The 20,965-nt window shown below is 50.3% G+C and overlaps 1 protein-coding gene and 1 long non-coding RNA gene across 2 annotated transcripts; one reads left to right on the top strand and one right to left on the bottom strand.

Annotated features, from left to right (window-relative positions):
* The first annotated feature begins 131 nt into the window (after positions 1–131).
* On the top strand, positions 132–4,557 carry LOC143648146 (uncharacterized). The gene is made up of 3 exons (XR_013158416.1): positions 132–547; positions 2,490–2,612; positions 4,048–4,557. It is a non-coding gene; the product is annotated as an uncharacterized LOC143648146 (long non-coding RNA).
* A 1,874-nt stretch (positions 4,558–6,431) lies between these two features.
* On the bottom strand, positions 6,432–20,570 carry ECE2 (endothelin converting enzyme 2). Its single transcript, XM_077117739.1, is given in 21 exon segments — positions 6,432–7,379; positions 8,122–8,217; positions 8,311–8,501; positions 8,640–8,707; positions 8,827–8,937; positions 9,142–9,245; positions 9,810–9,887; positions 9,989–10,087; positions 10,945–11,055; positions 12,327–12,441; positions 12,785–12,927; positions 13,580–13,768; positions 17,638–17,703; positions 17,839–17,985; positions 18,104–18,228; positions 18,641–18,856; positions 19,083–19,226; positions 19,398–19,457; positions 19,460–19,507; positions 19,510–19,606; positions 20,342–20,570. Coding segments are annotated over 20 exon segments (2,385 nt in total). The 5' UTR covers positions 20,342–20,570; the 3' UTR covers positions 6,432–7,202.
* Positions 20,571–20,965: the final 395 nt, after the last annotated feature.

The following is a 20,965-nucleotide window of genomic DNA, read 5'->3' as shown; positions in this document are numbered from 1 at the left end:
TCGCGCTCGTCGCGCACGGCGCCCGCCTGCGACCGGAAACGCCCGGCGAGCCGGCAGCTGGCGTTGGCCCGCCCCCCCCCCCCCCCGCCTGAGAGCACCGAGCGCGGAGGCTGCTGGGAAACGACCTTTCCCAGCACCCCCGAGCGCGGAGGCTGCTGGGAAACGTCACAGACACCGCCCGGGTGCCTGCCTGCGACGGGAAGCCCCCGGCTCATCGGGGGCGCGTCGGTTCGCAGCTCCTCCCTACGCCTGAGAGCCCCGGGCGCAGAGGCTACGTGGAAACGACCTTTCCCAGCTCCCCGCGCGTCCGGGAAGCAGTCCTGGCGCCGTCTCGAGTTCCCCGGCGTGGTAGGACTGTGCGCTGGAGTTTGGGTGCGCTTTGCTGCTGTCGCCGAATGAGCTGCAAGCTGAGATGCCGAGCTTCCTTTGCCCACATTTCCTCATAACAATGTGACTGGTAACTATAGTGAAACCACGGCTGGCTGCGTGGTGCCGCACACGGACAAGACTCTTGAAATCCGGGGCGCTTGATTGTCATGCACATAAGGTCTGCGCAATATATATCTAGCCCGACACTACTGTGGAATCTTAACCTGTAACATCTCCCTCCTTTTCCTCTCCCTTCCCCAGATGAAGGAAGTGCACTACTAGTACCTTGACGATGTAGCTGCCAGTTTAAATGCTTTGGGAAACTAGGTGGAGTGGAACTTAATAAAAAATAAAGTTCTATATTCCAGCGTTAATACTGGAGCTAAAAGCGGAATAGGCAGTCTTTGCTCTCAGGCTGCCTTTTGGCCTGCCTCCTCCCTGTTGAGTTAGGACGGGTGTGACCGACACTCTTGTCTGGACGGCTTTCAAATGAGCACGTGTAGGTAGTTAGTCTCGCAATCTTTTTTGGGGGGGCAGGGGTGCGTGGGTGGAAGTGCATGGGCTGGGAATCCAGCCCTGCTCTCCCGCATGGAAAGTGAGAATTCAACCACTGAGCAACCCTTGCACCCCGCCTCTGACAATCCTTTGAAATTGATATAGGTGTGTCCTCTTTGCAGAGGAAAGTAAGGCTCAGAAATGAAATAACTCAGACATCACAAAGAAAGTAGTAGAATCAGGATCTGAACCTCCATCTTGCAGCGTTTTAGTTCCTTAATAGTTCTAGACAAACGATAAAGAGTCTTCTTTGGCCTGGGCCTCGTGTGTGTGTGTGTGTGTGTGTCCCCTTCATCTAGTAGGAACACTTACATTTTGGCCTCAAGACTTATGGGTTCTGATGCATTAAAGAATGCAGAAAATGTCTGTAAGAAGACATCTAGCCCGGCATAGTTAGCACTGAATGAATGAATGTATAGTTATAAATGTAAAGGTCTGAAGCCCACTGGAAAAACCCATTGTTCTTTTCCACTCGGTGCTTGGATTCTAGGAATGTTCTTCCATTTCCATTGCCAGTGGCTCCCGCAGCATTGCTCTGTTCACAGAAGTTGGGTAGTTTATAGCTGTTCTGCTTATTCCGTCTCTGTCTTCAGGATATCCACACATTTTTATGTAGAGGGATTCTCCCACATCTTTTTCCAAGGTTTCCTTCTGTTGGTTTTTAAATTTTTCCTATAAACCAGTCATATCCCAACCAGTATCTTAGAGAAGATGGAGTGATCTGTCAAAAAGCACAGGCTGTACTTAAAATTAGGCCTAAGAGAACCTCTTGTTGCTCAGATGTGGCCTCTCTCTTTCTCAGCCAACGCAAGCAAACTCACTGCCCTCCCTCCTCTACATGAGATATGACTCCCAGGGATGTGGACCTTCCTGGCAACGTGGGACAGAAATCCTAGAATGAGCTGGGACTCAGCGCAAGGGATTGAGAAAAACTTCTTGACCAAAAGGGGGAAGAGAGAAATGAGACAAAATAAAGTGTCAATGGCTGAGAGTTTCCAAATAGAGTTGAGAGGTTATCCTGGAGATTATTCTTACACATTAGATAGATACCACCTTTTTAGTTAAGGCATAACGGAGAGGTTGGAGGGAACTCCCTGAAAATGTAGAGCTGTGATCCAGTAGCCATGTTTCTTGAAGATGATTGTATAATGCTGTAGCTTTTGCAGTGTGACTGTGTGATTGTGAAAACCTTGTGTCTGATGCTTCTTTTATCTACCTTATGGACAGATGAGTAAAACATATGGATTAAAAATAAACAAATAATAGGGGGAACAAATGTTAAATTTAGTAGATTGAAATGCTAGTGATAATGAAAGGGAGGGGTAAGGGGTATGGTATGTATGAATTTTTTTTCTGTTTTCTTTTTATTTTTTCTGAATTGATGCAAATGTTCTAAGAAATGATAATTATGATAAATACACAACTATGTGATAAAGAATGTTCATATTGTAAGTTGACTGGTTTTATTAATAAAAATTTTAAAAAGGCACAGGCTGTTAACAGTCAGTGAATCTGTATAAAGAGTATATGAATGTTCTTTTTACCATGTTTTAACTTTTCTGTAGGTTTGGAATGTTTCAAAATTAAAAAAAAAAAGGCAGGGGGGACGACTGGGAGAACAAAAGCTTTAGAGACAGTTGCACTTGGTGTCTAAAACCAAATTCCACCATTAACCAGTTGTAAAACAGGTAAGATACCTAACATTTCTCTACCTGGTTTCTGCCTCTGTAAACATGGATAATAAACTATCTTCCTCATAGGTTGCTATGAGAATGAAATGATACAATGTATACAAAGTGCCTTTCTGGGTTTCTGACATTCAGGAATGAGACAGTTGTCATTTTATTTTGCAACATCCTCAAATCTGTAGGGCTGGGGTAAATGTTCTTGTCCCCTGCTCCCCACCTCCAAGCACTCAATCCCCTAGCTTCTCTAGCCAAATGCAAATGCTTGACAGTTATTTTCAGGGCTCCATGATACGTGTAGGTCTTCTCTCGCTTCCCATTGAGGTCCTGCTTTAAGCTGCATTTCTGCCAAACTCCCAGCCTTCTGGCCAAACTGCTGTCCTCCAATCATGAGCCAGCCCATCACTGGCCCCTTCCTACTGCTTTCTTTTAAATTGCATCCACAAGCCTTCCATGCGTCCCCCAAATTCATGGCCTCAGTTGTACAGTTACACATCTTTTGGATAGCTCTACTCATATCTGAGAACCATTTAACTAAGTCGTAGCCACATCACACCAGAAATGCTCCTGGCAGGGCACAGCATTTCGCTGTTTCTACTGGGTTGCTGCTTTCTTTGTTATATTATTCAAACAACCAGATTGCATTGTGGCCCTTATATTAATTTCCATGACTAACAGCAGATTCTGCAATCCCCCCTTTTTCATACCTGCCATAAGTACTACACTTCTCTGAATGCTTATCTCTTACCATGCCCCTTTCACCCACCCACCTCTGATCATGCCAAACATTTTACCGTCTTTGGGCATGCACTGCCTGTTCAAGCTGATCAGTTTTTTCATGTTGCTGTTCCTTCTGTGTGAAATGCCCTTTGTTGTTTTCAGCTAGCCAGCTCTCCTATTCTTTAAACTTCAGCACAATGCCATCTATCTAGATGTCATCTGGCCTTACCAGACAAAGTTAGTCATTTCCTCTCTATTATTCCACCATGCTTGGTACATACCTCTCCCAGCCTAGCCTGAGCTCCTGCAGGACAGGCACTGTGTCTTATTTATCTTTGTGTCCCCAGCACCGAAACTAATGCCAAATATTTGTTAAATGAATGAATGAATGGTTTGGTATTCATCTTCAGATCATCTTTGTGTATAATAATAGTAGCCTACTGGTAGCTCTCTTTGGAGCTTAGAGCTGGGCACTGGGAAATTGTTTTCAGGATTCTCCACTTGTGAGTCATCATTGAAACTGTGCTTATTTTATGGGGGGGGGGGGGGGGGGGGCGACTCTCTTCCAGTCTGATATTTCCATAGTGCTCCCAAGCATGAAATCACACTGTTTGGTCTATGTTACCTTATTGTGCTTGGGAATTAGTCAAACTTCCCAGTGGGCCAGCACAGGATATGGTATAGAACTTCACCAATAATTGCTCTCGTGTCTACCCAGGAGCATCATCCTTTACTTCTTCTGCCTCGACACACTGGAGCTTATCACAGATACGTACTTGCCAGACTGTCAAGGCTGCTGAGGGTGAAGGTTACATCTGTCACCTGATGTTCACCTTACCTTGCCCCTGGAACTAAGCAACTTCAGAGTGCTCAGTAAATAGGAGCTACCTGGCTTACTTTCAGCCCAACATGTGCTGACTGCAGCTGCCTGGTTGTCACACATTCCAAGGCCAAGGGGAACTGTGTGGCACAGAAATTGACCTGCTGGTGGTGTTCCCACCCCAACGCATGGCGAAATTGCCCAGAAGACAGATATCTATGCTTGAGTCTAAACTCTTTCATGACTTAGAAGACAAAATGGTGGTGAGTAACCCAAGTTCCAAATTTGACTTTAATGCAATCTCTTCTGTCTGACATTGGAAGTTCTGTAATCTTTTTTCTTTTGTTTCTCCACTTACAAAGTGGGGATAATGGTAGAACCTAATTAAAAGTTGTTATGGGAATTTAATGAGATGGTGTTTTTAAAGTGTTTGGCATAGCCTTAAGCAAAATAGAGAGTCAGTAACTGAAAGCTGATGATTACTATATTATTTGGCACTTTGATATTTTTGCAAATATGGAGTTTGAATGCCACATTGGCGTCCAATTGCTGGTCAGGACTCTAAGCTGGCCTTTGAAATCAGATGGCAAAGGATGGGCATAAGCCCCTCTCCTCAGTCTTAATGCTGGCATTAACACCCAAATTTCAGAAGTCTTATTTCTTAACATCTCTTCAGATTCTGAAATTTGCTGGGCCCATGAACATACTTCCTAAAACATTAAAGCTGGAATGGTCCTTTGAGATCATCTCATCCAACCCAATTATTTTACGGATTGCTGAGGACACTGAGACCTGAGGAGGGGATGAGCCATGGCTACTGTCACATAGCTGGAGGGTGGCAGAGCTAGAGCCAAAACCAGGTCTCCAGAATGTGATGGTCCTGGCTCTTTCCAATGCATTTTATGGCCTCTCCTGGAGTCATACTCTCCAAGGCTGTGCTGTCCCTTGGTCTTGCAGTACCAAAGCCTACTTTGCTCCTGAATGAATAGTCACCTATTTCCTTCCCTTAGTGAGCAGTCAGCACTTCCAGGGAACGTGACAGAGGCCCACATGCAGCTCTTTATGAGAACAGTCCAATGCCCTGAAGAGCTGGGGCAGGATACAGGCTATAGGACACATGCTGGTGCCATCACAAAAAGGCTACAGACTCCAGCAGATCACTGCCAAAACTTCACTCTTCCTCTTCCAGACTCAACAAACCCATTCCTTCCTATACTTTGCAGAACACTGAGTCTTAAAGAAAATTTAGACTGGACTCTTCACTGTTTTGCTCTATTTGTCATTTTACAGATGAAGGAACAGGCTCAGGGAGGTCAGATAACAGACTTGAGCTCCTACAGCTAGAAGAGCTTCAATTTCAATCCAGCTCTCTTTGATTGCAATAATTTGGCTAATTTTAGATCTGAAAAATGGAAACTAGAGTACTCACAAAATATGGCTGCTATGAGAAATAAATGAGTTCATGAGGTTAAAGTGCCAGAAGATGAAATGTTCCCTGAGGGTAGGAACCATATTATTCATCTGTGACTGGCACATCACTGGTAATCAATACACTTAAAATAAAACTATGAGTGCATGAATTAATTCATGAATGAATGAGTAAAGAAATTAGTCACCTAGCACAGGTGCCTGAAATACAAGAGATATTCAATAAATGCTCCTTTCCTTCCCTCCCTCTGAAAGATGGTAGCCATATTTGTAGTCTCTATGGCTGGCACCTGTTGGGCCTCAATGGGTATGCGTTGGTGGAAGCATCTGTCAGGAGCTCTGAGCCTGTGAGGCCATGGGGAAATGCTTGATTTCTCAGCCAGGAGCAGAGGCAGGTGCTCCAGGCTCTAAGGCACTGGCATGCTACTTTGGCCAGGGCTTTCCTATACTGCAAGGTAGGAACCACTCATCTTCCAGGCCCACCCTGGTTCAGTAGTTAGCCAGACTCAGCACCAGGCTTGGCTGCATGCACCAGTGGAGGGGAGTAGCAAATCCTTCTGGCTGTAGGACAACCAGCGATGGGGAAATGACCACAGCAAGCAGGGGATAGTCTCTTCCTGGCCAAACTCGTTTATTCCATTCCTCCATCCCGCCTCTCTCTGTATGCTCTGAGCTGCAACTCTCAGTGCCCTGTGTCTGGTGCATGTGTAAATGAGTGTCTAGAGGAGTGCCCAGCCTATAGTAGATGATCAATAAATACTGGTAGAATGAGAGAATGAATAAATTGAAGGACTGAAGGAAGAGACAGACTGACTCATGTGCATCTATTTATTGGCATAGGGTCCCACAGGGCCAAGACCACTCCCTCCCACCCTCTTTCCTGTAAAAATAAATCTGTCCTTCCCTCTCCCTGTTCTATCCACTTTCCTCCTTGGTCCAGGGAGATTCAGTCACCCCCTAAGAAACAGGTACCAGCACCCCCTACATGTATGCACTTCCCCTCTCAGTCCAGGGACACAGGGAGGCAGAAAAAAGGCTGCAAAGGTCATCAGGCTTCCACTGAGAGCTGAACATAGCTGGCCAGTCAGTAAGGGGTGGCAGCAGTGCTGAGGGCAGCAGGAGCATGGGGGAGGGGAGCAGCCCCTGAGGGTGGGGCTGAAGGGAGGTGAGTCCATTCCCAAGTGGGCACAGAGAGGGCCTTGGGGAAAAGGTGGGAGGCACACCACCAGGGCCTGTGTGGTCAGAGGAGTGCAGGCCCAGCATGCCCATGGCTACCAAACTGAGTGAGCCTGGGGCCAGAAGAGGTGGACTCCCCCTATGGGAACTTATAGGTTTCCCCCATCCCAGGCCTCCTTCATGTCAGTGCCTGGGGATGACGACACCAAAGATGTCACAGTGAATGGTGAGGGCTCTGCTGGAGGCAGGGGCACCCCCAGAGCAGAGGCACAACGTGGTGGTTGGGGGCAGCTGGGATTCATGTCACCTGGGTGTGGAGGGCTGGATGGACCCAGCTCAGGTTACATCTGCCTTCTCCTAACTGGAGCTAACAGCCTCACCAGGAGCTTTAGTAGGAGGCTCCAGGCCACGGTGATGGTGGACACCTCTCCCCCCACCCCCACTCAGGCCTACCACACCTCACACAGCTGCCCTGGGTTCATGGGGGCACCGACAGGGCAGCCGAAGTGCTGCAGGAAGTCTCGGGAGTTGGAGAGCGTGCCCAGCACGCGGAAGCGGGCAGGGCTGTGGGGGTCGGTCACCAGCCCCTCGTGAGCACTCTCTGGCGTGCGGACTGAGCACCACACCTGTGGGCCAGGACAGACACGGGGACAAATGGTGCCCAGTGTAGGGCAGGGCCATAGACTCCACTGCAGCACAGCTGCATGGCGGGCAAAGCCACCAGCGCTGCTCCAGTCCCTTGGCTTAGGAGGACTCGAGCCCTGCTTTCTCCAGGCCTCGGGAAGACTGGACAGGCTGGGCCAGAATCTCAGTCCCAACCCCTCTGCTATCAGCCTCAAGGGAGAGGAACATGCCCTCCCTCTCAAACTCCTTGAAGGCTTCTCAAAGCTTCCCTGAACAATGGGTTGCCCAGGATGGACCCATCTGAGGAAAGAAAGCAGAGCTCCCAGAGGCTCCCTGCCATGGCAAAGTGCCTAGAGGAGACCTTGCCTGGGTCCAGCTCCTCCACTTTACTCCTGTAAAGCCGCTTTGCCTTCCCAAGCTTTAGTTTCCTCCTCCTTACCTATCTCACAGGAACAGCTTGAGGATGGATGCCCGTTGCCCAGCCCTGCCCCCTCCAGGGGATGGCCCTGCCATCTGAGGTCTGCAAAATCCTATTTGAAGCGATCGCCCTCCCCTGGCTTCCTCAGACAGCTTTCATGGCCCTCAGTTGAGAGGCTCTGGCAGAAGCCCCCCTGCCCACCTTCTACACCCAACTTTGGCCCTACTTCCCTCCCCCTCTCCCGCATGCCCCAGAATTCTTCCTGTGGCACACTCAGAAGTAAGTGGGAAAGAAGGGTGGACGACGGGCCTCCATGAGCGCAATACCTGGGCAAATCCCACAAAGAAGAGCTGGTGGTTGGTGAGGCCCACGGCTGGCAGCCGCTGCTCCTCCCCGTGCTTCCTCAGCCACGCTTTGTAAGCCTGGGGTCGGGTGGAAGGGACACGGAGTCTATCAGGGCCTGTGCAGCTCCCGGTAGTGCCCTTTCCCCCGGGAGGGCTGGCTGGGCCACTCACGTTGTAGGCAGCCTTAAGTCCCCCGTTGTCAGCAATGTTCTCCCCCAGCGTCTGGCGGCCGTTGAGCCTCTCCCCATTCACCTGGTATTGGCTGTACTGCTCCTCCATGCAGGCCGTGTGGTTCCGGAAGGCTGCGAGAGACTCATTCTGCCACCAGGGTCGCAGGTTCCCTTCCTTGTCATATTCACGGCCTGAGGAGAACTCACCTTTGCACCTCACCAGCCCTGCACCACAGACTCCAGAGGCCCTGGGGCCCAGCCCCCAACATCCTAAGGCCTGCAGGACCCATGGGGAACTCTAGACAGGAAGGACAATTCCTGGGCCCCTACCTTGGTCATCAAAGGCGTGTGTCAACTCATGGCCCATCACCACACCGATGCCACCAAAGTTCAGGGCCCTGGTGGGTGAGGAACGCCGAGTGAGGACGCAAGGGGGGGGCGGGTTTCTGACTCACCTGTGGCCTTGCTCCCAGCTTTCCCAGGCCCCAGCACTCAGCCCCTTCCACCTCAGACGCACTTGGGGTGGCTGCGGGCATAGAAGGGAGCCTGCAGGATGCCGGCAGGGAAGACAATTTCGTTCTTGGTAGGAAGGTAGTAGGCATTCACTGTCTGGGGGGTCATGCTCCACCTGGGGGAGAGGGAGGCTGAGCCCCAGGTGGTTTTCACCTTCCTGGTGCCCGTCCCAGCCCAGCAGCCCTGACCTACCTCCTAAAAGGGCCTTGCACCTCTGGTCCGGGATCAGTCTTGCACCCCCTTTCCCCAGTCTTGGAAACCTCCTCCCCCACCTCTCCTGCTGTCCCAAGTGCCTGAAGCCTCCCCGCCCGATTCTCACTGGTCCCGGCTGGGAGGTTTGCGGAGCTGGTCGGCCATCACCTTAGCAGAAAAGTTGTACAGATTCAACATATTCTGGAAGAAGGAATCTTCAGAAACTTCATACTGTGGCAATGGTAGGAGGGAGAAAGCAAGCTAGAGAACATGTTGGAGAGCATAACAGCCCCAGTTGGGTGGCTAATTAGCTCCTCTGGGCCTGTTGCCTCAACTATAAAATGGGAGTAAAAAAAATACTTCACAATATTATAATGTAGATTACATGAGATTATAAGTAAAAATAAATAATAGTTGCCAATATTTAAAGAGTCCCTCTCATGTTGCAGGTGCTGTCATTTGTTTTCACCTACTGCCTCCTTGTATTCTCACAACCCTATGAGATAGGCACTGGTAGGTCCTCCCATTTGACAGATGAAGGAACAGAGGCTCAGAGAGGTTACATGACACTTTCAAGGTTACATAATTACTTCGGGGTAGAAACAGGATTTAACTCAAGTCTAATTCCAAATCCCTGTTTGTAAGCACAATATTTTATTGCTGTCTGGCACAGAGCTGGTACTTGAGAAAGCTTGCATCTGCCTCCTTCCCTCCCAGTGCTTGAGTTCCAATCCTGAGTCCAGAGAACAGTGCTCCCCAAGGGGCTGCAGTTCTGTTAGGAACAGAGACACTCACCCCATCATAGACATCATCCAGCTCTTTGGGGTCCAGGATGAAGTCCGGGAAACCAATCATGTCGTAGATGGCGTCTGCCTGAGAAGAAAAGGTCACGGGTTTCTCTCTCCAGGCTCGCAACCAAACTGTATCCTCTGCTCCCACCTCCAGGTGGCGTCCCTACGCTAGCCTCAGCTCACTTTCTCCTTGGCTGCCCGGCGGGTCTTCTCATCCATCCAGACCAGCTGGTCCAGGGCCTCCTCAAAGGCTGTCCGGATCTCACCGATCATGCCTTCTGCCTGGGAGGGAAGGGCACAGTCAGTCTCCCGCCCACACTTACTGCCTCCCCCTCCCCGCCTGTCTTAGCGCCCTTATCCCATCCCTCCAGAGAGGCATGGGGCACGGAGGAGTGCCTGGACTCATGAAATAAGGCAATCTGGGGGGAATGGGGAGGAAACATGATTTGGGAAGGTACTGGGAGTGTGGGTGGCTTTTTTCCCCCCCCAATCAATTAACCATTACGGTTGATAGTACACTGGTTAAATTAATGTAATAATTACAAAATACAGTGTATTAGTTTTTATCTGATTACAAAAGGAAAGCATTAAAAGGAAATTGAGAACTAAGAGAAGAAAATAGTGATCATTTTTAATCCCATCACTCATCCCATAACTTCTTTTAACATTTTGAGGATCTACATCTAGTATTTTCCGCTGCTCAGATATAAATATATAATGCAGAATTATGCTGCACAATAGATGTATTTTTTGTAATCTGCTTCTTCATTTTAACTTAAAAATAGAGCATCAGTTTTAAGCCTGCCTCATGACCCATCCCAATCACAACTGGACATGTAAGCTCTTTTCATTTTCCCCTATTATAATTAACACTGCCATAAACATCCTTATAGATAATACTTTAAGTCATACATTATCATTTCCTAATAAAGAAATATTACTTTTTCTAATTATACAGGTAAATAGGTTCATTGTAGAAAATTTGGAAAATACAGAAAACTTTAAAAGACAAAAGACCCTCATAATCCCATTACTGTAAATTTGCTGAATTTCCTTCCAGTTTTTTTCTATACACACACATATATGAACAGTGAGTTAAAAAAAAAAGTAGTAGTATTGGAAGAAGCTTGGAGACTCACAATTTCCTTGCTTTGACGGTCAAATGTGGCCTTCACAAAGAGGGACCCCAAAGCAAAGCCAAGGGCGTCGTCCGTGTTGGAGATACAGGTCTGCCACCTTGGTGTACAGGACTGTCAAGGGACAAAGAGCCAGGTCTCCCACAGCCGGCTCTCTCCCCTCTGTCTCTGGGGCTAGGCCCTTTCAGCTCTGGACAACCATGGCCTGGGTTTGGGGTGTCATCTTTCCCTTGGACTCCAGGGAAAATGAAGGGCAACATCTCAAAGTATGCAACGTCAGGAGGAACCGTGCGCTGCCCACTCTATTCTCAAGGCTCTCCTCTTCAGTGTCTAAGAGGCCCATTGGCACTCAGAAGTTTCTTTGTTCAGTTCCATTATCTAGTCCCCCGTGTCAGAAAGCCGACCTCCCTAATCCCCACATTCATTCAATCCACCATCAATTTCCACTAATCTTACTTCTAATTCATCTTTCCTTGTCCACTTCATTGCTACTGCCCTGACTGAGGACACTATCATCTCTCGCCTGAAGATTGAAGTTGCCTCTTCACTAGACATCCTGGTTGCATTCTCACCCTACCCCTACCCCGGCCAACTCTCCTCCGTCTCTCATTTAGTTGCCAGAGATTTCATCTAATACGTAAACCTGACCATTTTCCATTGCTTAAAACCATCACATGGCTCCCCGTCCCTGAGAGAATCAAAGCAAAACTTCTTAACACAGCATTCAGATCCCTTCACAGATTGGTCCCTGCCCACCTCACCAACCTCAGGCTCTCTGTTGCCCTGTTTTCAAGCTCACGCCAGAACACATGCAAACCCACCATGCTCTTTCACACTGTTCCTCCAGCTTGGAATGCCCTTTCCACCCTGCTTTCTTGGTGAACTCATTCTTCAAATGTCATCTCCTCAGAGAAGCCTTTCTGATGCTCTCACCACCATCCCCCCTGGTAAAATGTGCTGTCACTACCTCTTTCCTATAGCAAAAATAGCTTTCTTTCAAAATATCAGCACACATCCATTTCTCATACTTAACAGGGCATCTAGAAACTGAGAACTGTATTCATTCATCATTGTCTTCATTATCATCAACACCATGCTGTACTGAGTAGGTGCTTTATTTACATAAACTCAGTTAGTCCTCATCACAACCCTAAAAGGTATTCCTGCTTTACAGTCTAGGAAACGGAGAGTCAGAAAGGCTGGGTGACATGGCCAAGGTCCCATAAACTAAAAATTGGAAGAGCTGAGATTAGAACCCAAGCCTGCTTGATTTCAAATCTTGTGTTCTGTACTTTCCTATGAGGAAAAAAAAAGTGCCCGACACAGTAGGTGCGAAGCATCAGCTAGAATGGATCAGAAGGTGGGGGAAGAGCCAGAGAGCCCACCTTCTTGGTGCCATACAGGGTCTCCAGCAGCTTCTCTTGTGCAGACTCAAAGCGCCAGTCCAGGCTGGAGGTTGTCTTCTGCACCAGGTTCCAGATCAGATAATTATTCAGGACACTGGTATCCAGACCAGAACATAAGGAAGGAGGATGTGGGGTTCCATTTCCACCCCAAAGCAGCCCCAGGAACGTGCAGGCAGAAGGAGTCCTGACAGGCATGCACAGGGGCTGTCCCAGAATCCCTCTCTCTCACCCTGCACAAGTCAGGCTGGAGCAAGGTGTGGGAGCAGAGATCACAGGCAGTGCCCTAAAGCCCCGGCCTGGGGGAGAAGAGCCTGCAGATATTCTTTTTTGATGTTTGTAAGGCCCAGCAGTAGTCAAATACTGCTCTGTGTCTGACTGTGCCAGTCCTATATGCCCCGTTCCTGCCTAAGAGCCCCACAGAGCCCTGAGTGCCCCACCTTGGCTCCGTGCGGCTGATGAGCTCTGACACCTGCTGCAAATAATCTGTCCCATACACCACCACAGGCTCTGAGTCCCCCAGCTCCAGCGGTGACAGCAAGAAAGACAGGAACTCAAGCCAGTCCATGGAGGGTGCCAGGGCCTGGGAACAAACAGGTCTCAAGCCTCCCTGCCTACCCACCTGGCTTCCAGTAGCCCCCCACCCCCACTGATAGGCTGTAGCCTAGGAGCTTTCCCATTGCCATAGCAACAGCTACTCACTGCTTGGTGATCCCCTCCTGTAATAAAACCTTTCCCCTCAGTCTGGGAGCCCAGACACTTACCAGACAAGGAGAACCCTCTATGTCTTATATGCAACTGGGGTACAGATGTTTAAATGTTTCCATAGCAGAGGATAAAATACCATGCACCTGTGACCTCCCCAGGGTTCCTGCATACCAGGCCCTTCCCTCAGGCCTCCCCGAACTTATCTGTAATCCAGCAACCAAAGGACTGATGGCTGGCACAGTAAGAGACTTCCAGGAGCCTACTTCGGTATCTATTCTGATTGTTCCAGGGACATCTTGTACAAGTTGCTATAGATTTTTAAATCACACCCCCCTGCATTCTCAGGCCACAGGAAAGGGACCACCCAATGAGAAGTGGCCTAAAATGGACACCACTTTTCTTTCGAGAAGAGCAGAGGTGCAGCTGGGACGCTCAGAAAAGCGAGGAAACAAAGGGACGGGGTGCTGCAGGAAGATGGCACGGAGGCCAGGGGCTGGCCTTAGCCAGCTCTCTCTAGCCTGCCCCACCTGCAGCTCAGCGATGTTCATCTTGTGATAGATCTTCTCCTCATCACGGCGCTGGTCCTGGGGCACTGTGATGTTGGCCAGCTGTATCTCCAGCTCCAGCACCTGCTGCATCTGCTCCCGTGTGGAGACCGGCCGTCCACCCAGCAGCATCCCCAGCTCCTCCATGTAGTCCAGGTAGGCAGTGAGCACCTGTCAAGGCCCAGAGAAGCCCTCAGAACCCAGCAACAAGTTCCGTCTGAGGCTGAGAGGATCTGTTCTGGCCACCACTACTGCCCATTATCTCTGCTGCTCACCTTCCTTATAGAAGCCTTGTTGGACCACCTGGTTTCATTTACTATCATAGTGTTTATTAACACCTACTATTATCTTATTTGTGCACTTGTTATCTGTTTCCTCAAGGAGAAGGGAAGTTCCAGGAGAGCAGGGTCCCTGTCTAGCTCATCCAGCACTGTATCTCTAGGTCTGGAACAGTCCCAGGCACAGGACAGGTGCTCTGTAAATAACTGTCCAGTGGAGAGAACTGCTTCTCACACTGCTCTGTCTTCTCATTTCCTGTAGCCCTTCTGGTTTGCCCAGCCCATCAGTGACCATGAGCTGAGTGGACTCCATCGGAGTTTGGTCCACAGTAGCTACAACTCCCTTCTACCTTCCATCTTGCCAGGCCTCAATTTTCTGCTTTCTCCATGCCCCTCTGAGCACCAAGGGTGAAAAAAGCACAGAGAAGAAATATTCAGTGAGCACATATGTACATACTTATCTGACTCTCTGCTAGGGGCTTTACCTGTAATGTATCTTTTCTCCCCTCATAGCAACTCCACAAAGCAGATATTATTAGTCATATTTTATAAATCAGGAAACCACCTTGGGGAGGTTACATGACGTAACTCATAAGAAAACTAGCAGGGAGCCGAGTCCTAATGTCAACCAAGCCTGATGACTCCAGGGTCCAGCCCTTAGTATACCACCCAGGCTGGGAACAGATGCATGCTGCCTCCCCTGCTGCTGCACTTGAGCTCCAAGAGGGCAGAGGCTGTTTACTTTGTTTGCTGTTATCCTCTAAGGCTCTAGCAGGGTGACTGGCACATAGTGCTCAGTAAACATTTATTGAATGAAGGGATGAAAACGTGCAAACAGACCCTCCACACTGCTCGGCAATGACCCTCTAAGGCTTTCTTCCCAGGAACCAGTCCACCCTCCTACCATGAAGCCCCATCCTTGGCTCCCTTAACTGCCAACGGCATCTCTTACTTCACTGAGATGCTTTAGATCCCTTAATATCTATCCTCTGTACATCAAAATTTCTCCTTTTCCCCACCCCTACTCTTCCTTGCTGCTGGTATCAGTGGAAGAACAATCATCCCAGCTCCCAAAGTGTGGGGAGTTTAGATCAACCAGTGACTTTGGCCCTGCCACCTGCCCACATTACCCCTTTCTCTCCCCACCTCCTTACTCTCAGCTTAAGACTTCCATTACTATTATCCTCAGCTTGAGACGTCCTTGAACGCTGCTTTACTCTTACGTTTTTATCTTGTCTTTAAACGGGATGGGAGAAAAGTTGGTCCCTTCCTTACCACCTGCTTTTTAACCTTTTGCACTGCAGCTTCCCCCAGATCCTGGCACAGGAGACGTCCTGCCAAGGCAATCATTGACACACTGAATGCCAAATCCAAGGCATTCTCCTCAACTCTCTGAAGTGCTGGATGATGTGGTTCCTTCCTGCTTTTTCAAAAGCCTTTCCAACCCTGACTCAGGTGATGTGATTCTTTTTAAAACTCCCATCCACAAATCTGTTCAAACCACGCTCGCATTTTTGAGTTTTCCCTTCCATTTCCTTTTGGATAGATCCCAAATCCTGAGCTTGACTCACATGGTCCTGCACAAGGTCCTCTATACAGCTATGACCTGTTCAGAACGATTTGGCCCATCCTCATTTCCTGTTCCCCTCTCTGGTCCTTCAGTGCACCATTCCCCTTCCCTACTCTGAGCCTTTGCACGAGCTGTTCCTTTTGCCTGGATCCACCTTTCTTTGCTGAAGCCCACCCTCACCCTCGGTCTAGGGTGGTTCCATGTTATACTCAGGCTCAGAACCCCATATTTATTTTCAAGAATAGTCCAAACAACTGTAAGTAAGATACATGTATAATTGCTTCACATTTTCTCCCCCATTTAGAGGTTTCAGTGACAAAGTCTCATTCACCACTGTGCCAAGTAATGTTCAGTAAACATCTTTGAATGAATGAAAGAAGGACAAATGACTTTTTCCCACTCTATGGCAGTCTACTTCATACAAGGGCCTCTTTCTTTTCTCTGTTCTTTCCCTCAGCTCATCCACTCAAGTCATTTTCTAGGTTTCTAAGGACTCCTCAAGTCCCTGGCTTTCTCTAGGCCTGTCCCCTCTCTAGAATTCCACGTTTTCACAGTTGCCTGCTGACCTCTCCATATATATGGCACCCACACCCTTCAAATTCATATGTATAAAACGAGGGGTTCGCACTTCCTGAGTGTCTGCCATATGAAGGAGCTTTAGCTTGCACCTCTCCCAAATACCATGGGAGATACATGCTGTGAACCCCATTCTGTGAATGAAGGAAATTCAACCTCAGAAAGATTAATAAACTTTTACCAAGTAGCAGAGCTGGGATTGAAATCCAGGTCTGACTCCAAAGTCTTCCCTTTTCCTATGACATCACACTGTCTCCTCTTCCCCAACATGCCCTCAAGCACCCCTGATTCTCCAAGAATCCCTCCATTACACCATCACTCAGCCTTAGAGCCTCAACCACTTTTGCCTCTTTCCTCCCCTTCCTCTTCTCTTCTCTTCTGCCACCACCAACTTGTGATTCTGCCGTAATTCTTTCATCCTTTCCTTCCTAACATTCTCTCTGCCACCTATCAAATTTGAGCCCCGGGGTGGCAGAAAAACATGTTCTTAAACTTAATCCATGACTGTAGGTGTGAACTCTTGTAAATAGGACTTTTGAAGAGTTTACTTCAGTTAAGGTGTGGCCCAGTTGAATCAAGATGGATCTTAATCCTATTACTGATGGCCTCCTAGGGAAGGCCACAGAGAGAGAAAGCCAGAGGGAGCAGTCAGAAGCTGAAAGTCAGTGGAACCCGGAAGAGAAAGGAGAAACTAGGCAAGGCTGCCACATGCACTGTCATGTGACAGGAAAGCCAAGGTCCAAGGATTATTGGCAGCCATCCACAGAATGCCACAGTTTTGAGGGAGAAAGCATCACTTTGATAATACCTTGATATGGACTTTTCCTAACTTCAAAACCATGAGCCAATAGATTCCCATTGTTTAAGCCAACTTAATGCTTAGAGTACTGTAAAGACTCTTAAATCATCTCTAGGCTCCATCTCTCACATCTAATTCTCATAACCCAGCCAAAGAGCTCATTGGGTTACTACCTCTCTGCTCAAGAGTCTACAATAGTTCCTTGAAGCCAACAGAATAAACTCCTCAGTGTGGCATGCAAAATCCCCTCCATAAATGGTCCCAGCTCACCTTTCCAGTCTCTTGTGTGCATTGAGCTCTACATTTTGCCAAACTGAACCCCTTCCCATAGCTCAAACACACCTTAGCCTTTTCCTCCTTTATGCTTTTGTTTAAAATGTTCTATGTACCCAGCATGCTCTCATCTGCTTCTACATATTCTACCAGGGCCCAGCTCAACTGTAATCTCTTCAGGAAACCTTCTCTGGCTAGCTGAGTCTCTCTTCTTCTAAGTCCTAGACACTCTCTTTTGAGCCTTGTCCTTAGCTATCTGGGCCCTTAAACCCACCTACACTGAAAGCTTCCTGTGACAAGGGATCTGAAGCTTGCATCTCCGAATTCCCTCACTGTACCTCGCACACAGTAGGTACCCAAGATATGTTCTCTGGATGACTAATAGGAAGGAAGGGAGGAAGGGAAGGAGGGAGGACAGAGTTGGCCACTAGACAAAGGGATAGGTTCACCTTCCCCCATCTGACCCTGGGTAAAGGGAAAAGTAAAGAGGGATCAACCCAGCTCAGCTGATTGGGAGTGGGGAGAGCACGAGGATGCTCCTTACTTTCTCATTGGCGGTCTTGTTTAGGTAGTAATCACGAGAGGGCAGAAAGAGCCCAGACTGATCCACCTGCAACAGGAAGAAAAGGGGGTAAGACACTCCTCCCTCTCCCCTTCCAGAGCCTGGAAGGAGGCACCCAGCCCAGCCCACCTGTTTCAGGGGAGAGGACTCTAAGTTCCTCCCTGCCCATCCCCAGCCCAGCACCTGGATAATATTGCTATTGGAGCTCTTAGAGTCGGCACTGATGTAAACAGTAAAGAAGGGGGTGGCCCTATAGGTCCCAGCCACTGCCTTCAGCACCTCCATGAAGTTGTCCTGTTCCCAGGGCCCCGTAATGTTCCAGCCGCCAATCTGAAGAGAGATCATCAGTGGAACCCATTGGTGCAGAGGCCCCCACTGCTTCCTCGGGCTGCATCCTCTCTCGAGGCACCTTCTGCTCGCTTGCCCACAGGCCACCCAGGGACCCCACCTTGTCAATAAGGTCTCTCAGCGGCTGGGCTCCCAGCTCCTCAATGCGCTCCATATGCAGGCAGGACAGGTAGAAGCGCTGTGTCTTCCGTTCAGCTTCACTGCTGGAATTGAAGGGAGGGTTTTCTGTGGGGCAGAGCACAGTGTCCAGGCAGCTATGAGGTTAACTGCTGAGGAGGAATCCCTAGATCACAGTCCCTCTCCGTGCCTTATCAATGAGCATTCCTCCTATCATAGACTCAGGAAGACTGTCTGAACCTTATTGTGGCTTCCTCTCCTCTCCCCCTGGAGACCCTCAAAGATATCTAAGCATAACAGACTCCCTGGTGCCTCCCATGCCTCAATAACGCAGACAGGAGCCCTTCCACTATACCCAGAGGCTCCCGACTCCCCTGAACCCAGCTCCACTTCTCAGTGCCCCCTGCTCTCTGCATCTTCTACTTCAGGGACGTTCTCGGTTCTCAGAGGCATCCACTTTTTCATTCGTCCATGCAGGAGGCATGTACTTGGCACGATGCTCCCTGACAGGCCCACTCACCGAGCAGGTGCTTCAGAATGGCCTGGTTCTGATCCCAGAGGCTGTTGAATGTGTTCCAGCGAGAACGCCCATCAGGCAAGGGGTTCCTGCGGATCCAGCCTCCGCAGGAGAACTGGTAAAAATCCTCACAGGGGCTCACCCCACGGTCCAGGGACTCCAGGATTTTCCCAGCCACTCGAATGCAGGCCTCTGTGAGGCAGATGCTGTGGGATGGGTCTGTGGCAGGGGACATGGCCAGGGGTGTAGGGGACTGTCAGTCTGGGAGAGGCAAATGCTTTGGGAGGGGCCGTGACAGCAGAAAGGTTACAAGGAGAGAGAAAAGCCAAGGGTGGGAGGATATGGGGAAGCCTGGCTCCCGACCTGAGAAAAATCTTAAAAAGATCTTCCAGGGTCTAGAGCCCCTACAGCTAAGAGGGCTGGTGAAAGTTGTGGGCTCACCTACCTCTGTGGTACTGGATCCCCAGGGCCACAAAGCAGCCCAGAAGCAGTACAGCCAGTAGTAGAGAGACAGCTGCCAAGGCCAGCTCCAGCTGTGTGTGTGAGCCTAGGAGTCGTCTTGTCCTCTTCCGGAATCCAACCTAAGTAGCTCAGGATGACAGAAGAGAGAGAAAGAGAAAGAGAGCTGCAGAGCAGGGGACCAGAGATCACAGGAGGTCTCCCTGAGGGGAAGGCACAAGCAGGTTCCAGAGCCATGCAGCAAAGACGTTAACTGGGTTGACTTGGGCCCAGCGGCCATGAGGCTGAGCCCTGGGCCTGCTTGTGCAACGTCATGGCCTAGAGGTGGGGGCAGGTGACCTCCAGGACAGCCCAGAGTGCTGGGTGTGCCAGGTGTCCTGCCAGGGAAGGGGGCTGGTGAGAAAGGGGACTCCCCTTGCCCACCTCCTCCGCGTCCAGGGGGACCCCGCCCTCTACGGGGGTCTCAGGGGCTTCTTCATCCCGAAGTGTGGCCCGTTTGTACTCCACCATCTGCGGGACAATCCGGGCGCCAACAGAGGTCAGGCGGAGAGAGCCTATGGCCCTGCCCCGAGGCCCCTCACCCGGCCCGGCCCCATTCCGCCCTGCAGCGAAGGCCCTTTCCCACCTGCTGGGCCCTCTGGCCTGGGGGTCTGCCGTCCCCCACCCCGACCCACCCCGACCCCGCTCAAGTATGCAACCCCCTCCCGGCGAGCCAGAGCCCCCGCCCGCCGTTGCCAGCTCCCTCGAGGTCTCCCGGATCGGCCTCAGCCCCCACTCCACCCGGGTGCTCGCCCCTGGGGCCCGGGGCCCAACTCACGCCGCCGCCCCCCAGCTCCTGCAGCGCGACGCTCATGGTGCATTCGGGGCGGGTGGCGCCCTAGGGCTCCCAGCGGCTGGCCCCCGCCCCGGGCCGGCCCCCGCGCTGGCCCCGCCGCCGCCCGCCATCACCGTCGCTGCCGCAGCCCCTAGCTGGGCCGCCGCAGCCCCCGCCTGCCCGAGTCCCCCTCCCCCAGCGGAGCCGCGCCCGGGGATCGGGGTGGTGGGGGAAGGGTGGAGCGCGCCCGCGGCTCCCAGCCACCTGCCAGGCGCCCAGACCTTGGCTCTCGCCGCGCGCGGTCCGCCCTGCTGAGCTGCGCTGGACCTGCCACCCCGGAGCTGGGAGCCCTCCAGGAACGCCGGAAGCCCCTTCCCCTTTTCACGGCCAGCACCGCCCCCCCCCGCCCCCCACTCCCATCCCGGCAGCACCTTCTTGCAAGGCACCCATAGTTTTTGTTCCTGTGACCAAGGCTCAGTTCCTTGGCTCCCAAATTGCAGGCTCTCCCATCCCCGTTAAACACCATTGAGAAATGATGTCCTTGGGAGGGAAATCTTCCCCCAGCGTTCCACACAGCCCCTCTTCAGCCACAGGGCACAGAGCACATAGGAAGTGTCCATCTGCCCACAAGAGGTCCCCAGGATATTCACACAGAGACCATGTAAACCCTACACAGGTGGGCACCACAATAAATAGTCCACACACACACTTAAGACATTCACAGAATGTGCACACTGCACACTCATACACAGTGTAGACATACACACACCCAGTACGTAGTTGTGTATACCACAGCACACACACGAAGTGCACAGGCCACATACACAACACATACACACACAGCCTACACTCTGACTCCACTTTTACATGTTGCTTCAGACCGCCACTTTTACTTTCCAAGATGATTGTTGTCATCAGATCATCTCACAAAGGGAGGGTTACAGATGGTGGCAAATTGGCAGGGAAAAAAACAGCCATGCACAGATATTTAAAGAAAAGACGTGCTAACACTTCTAACTTGGAGAAAGCAAATCATTTTATTTGGGAGGTTTACA

Source organism: Tamandua tetradactyla, chromosome 10, assembly GCF_023851605.1.
Source record: "Tamandua tetradactyla isolate mTamTet1 chromosome 10, mTamTet1.pri, whole genome shotgun sequence".
Classification (NCBI taxonomy): domain Eukaryota; kingdom Metazoa; phylum Chordata; class Mammalia; order Pilosa; family Myrmecophagidae; genus Tamandua; species Tamandua tetradactyla.
The sequence above is the reverse complement of the archived record's forward strand: the minus strand, read 5'-3'. Positions and strand labels throughout refer to the sequence as shown.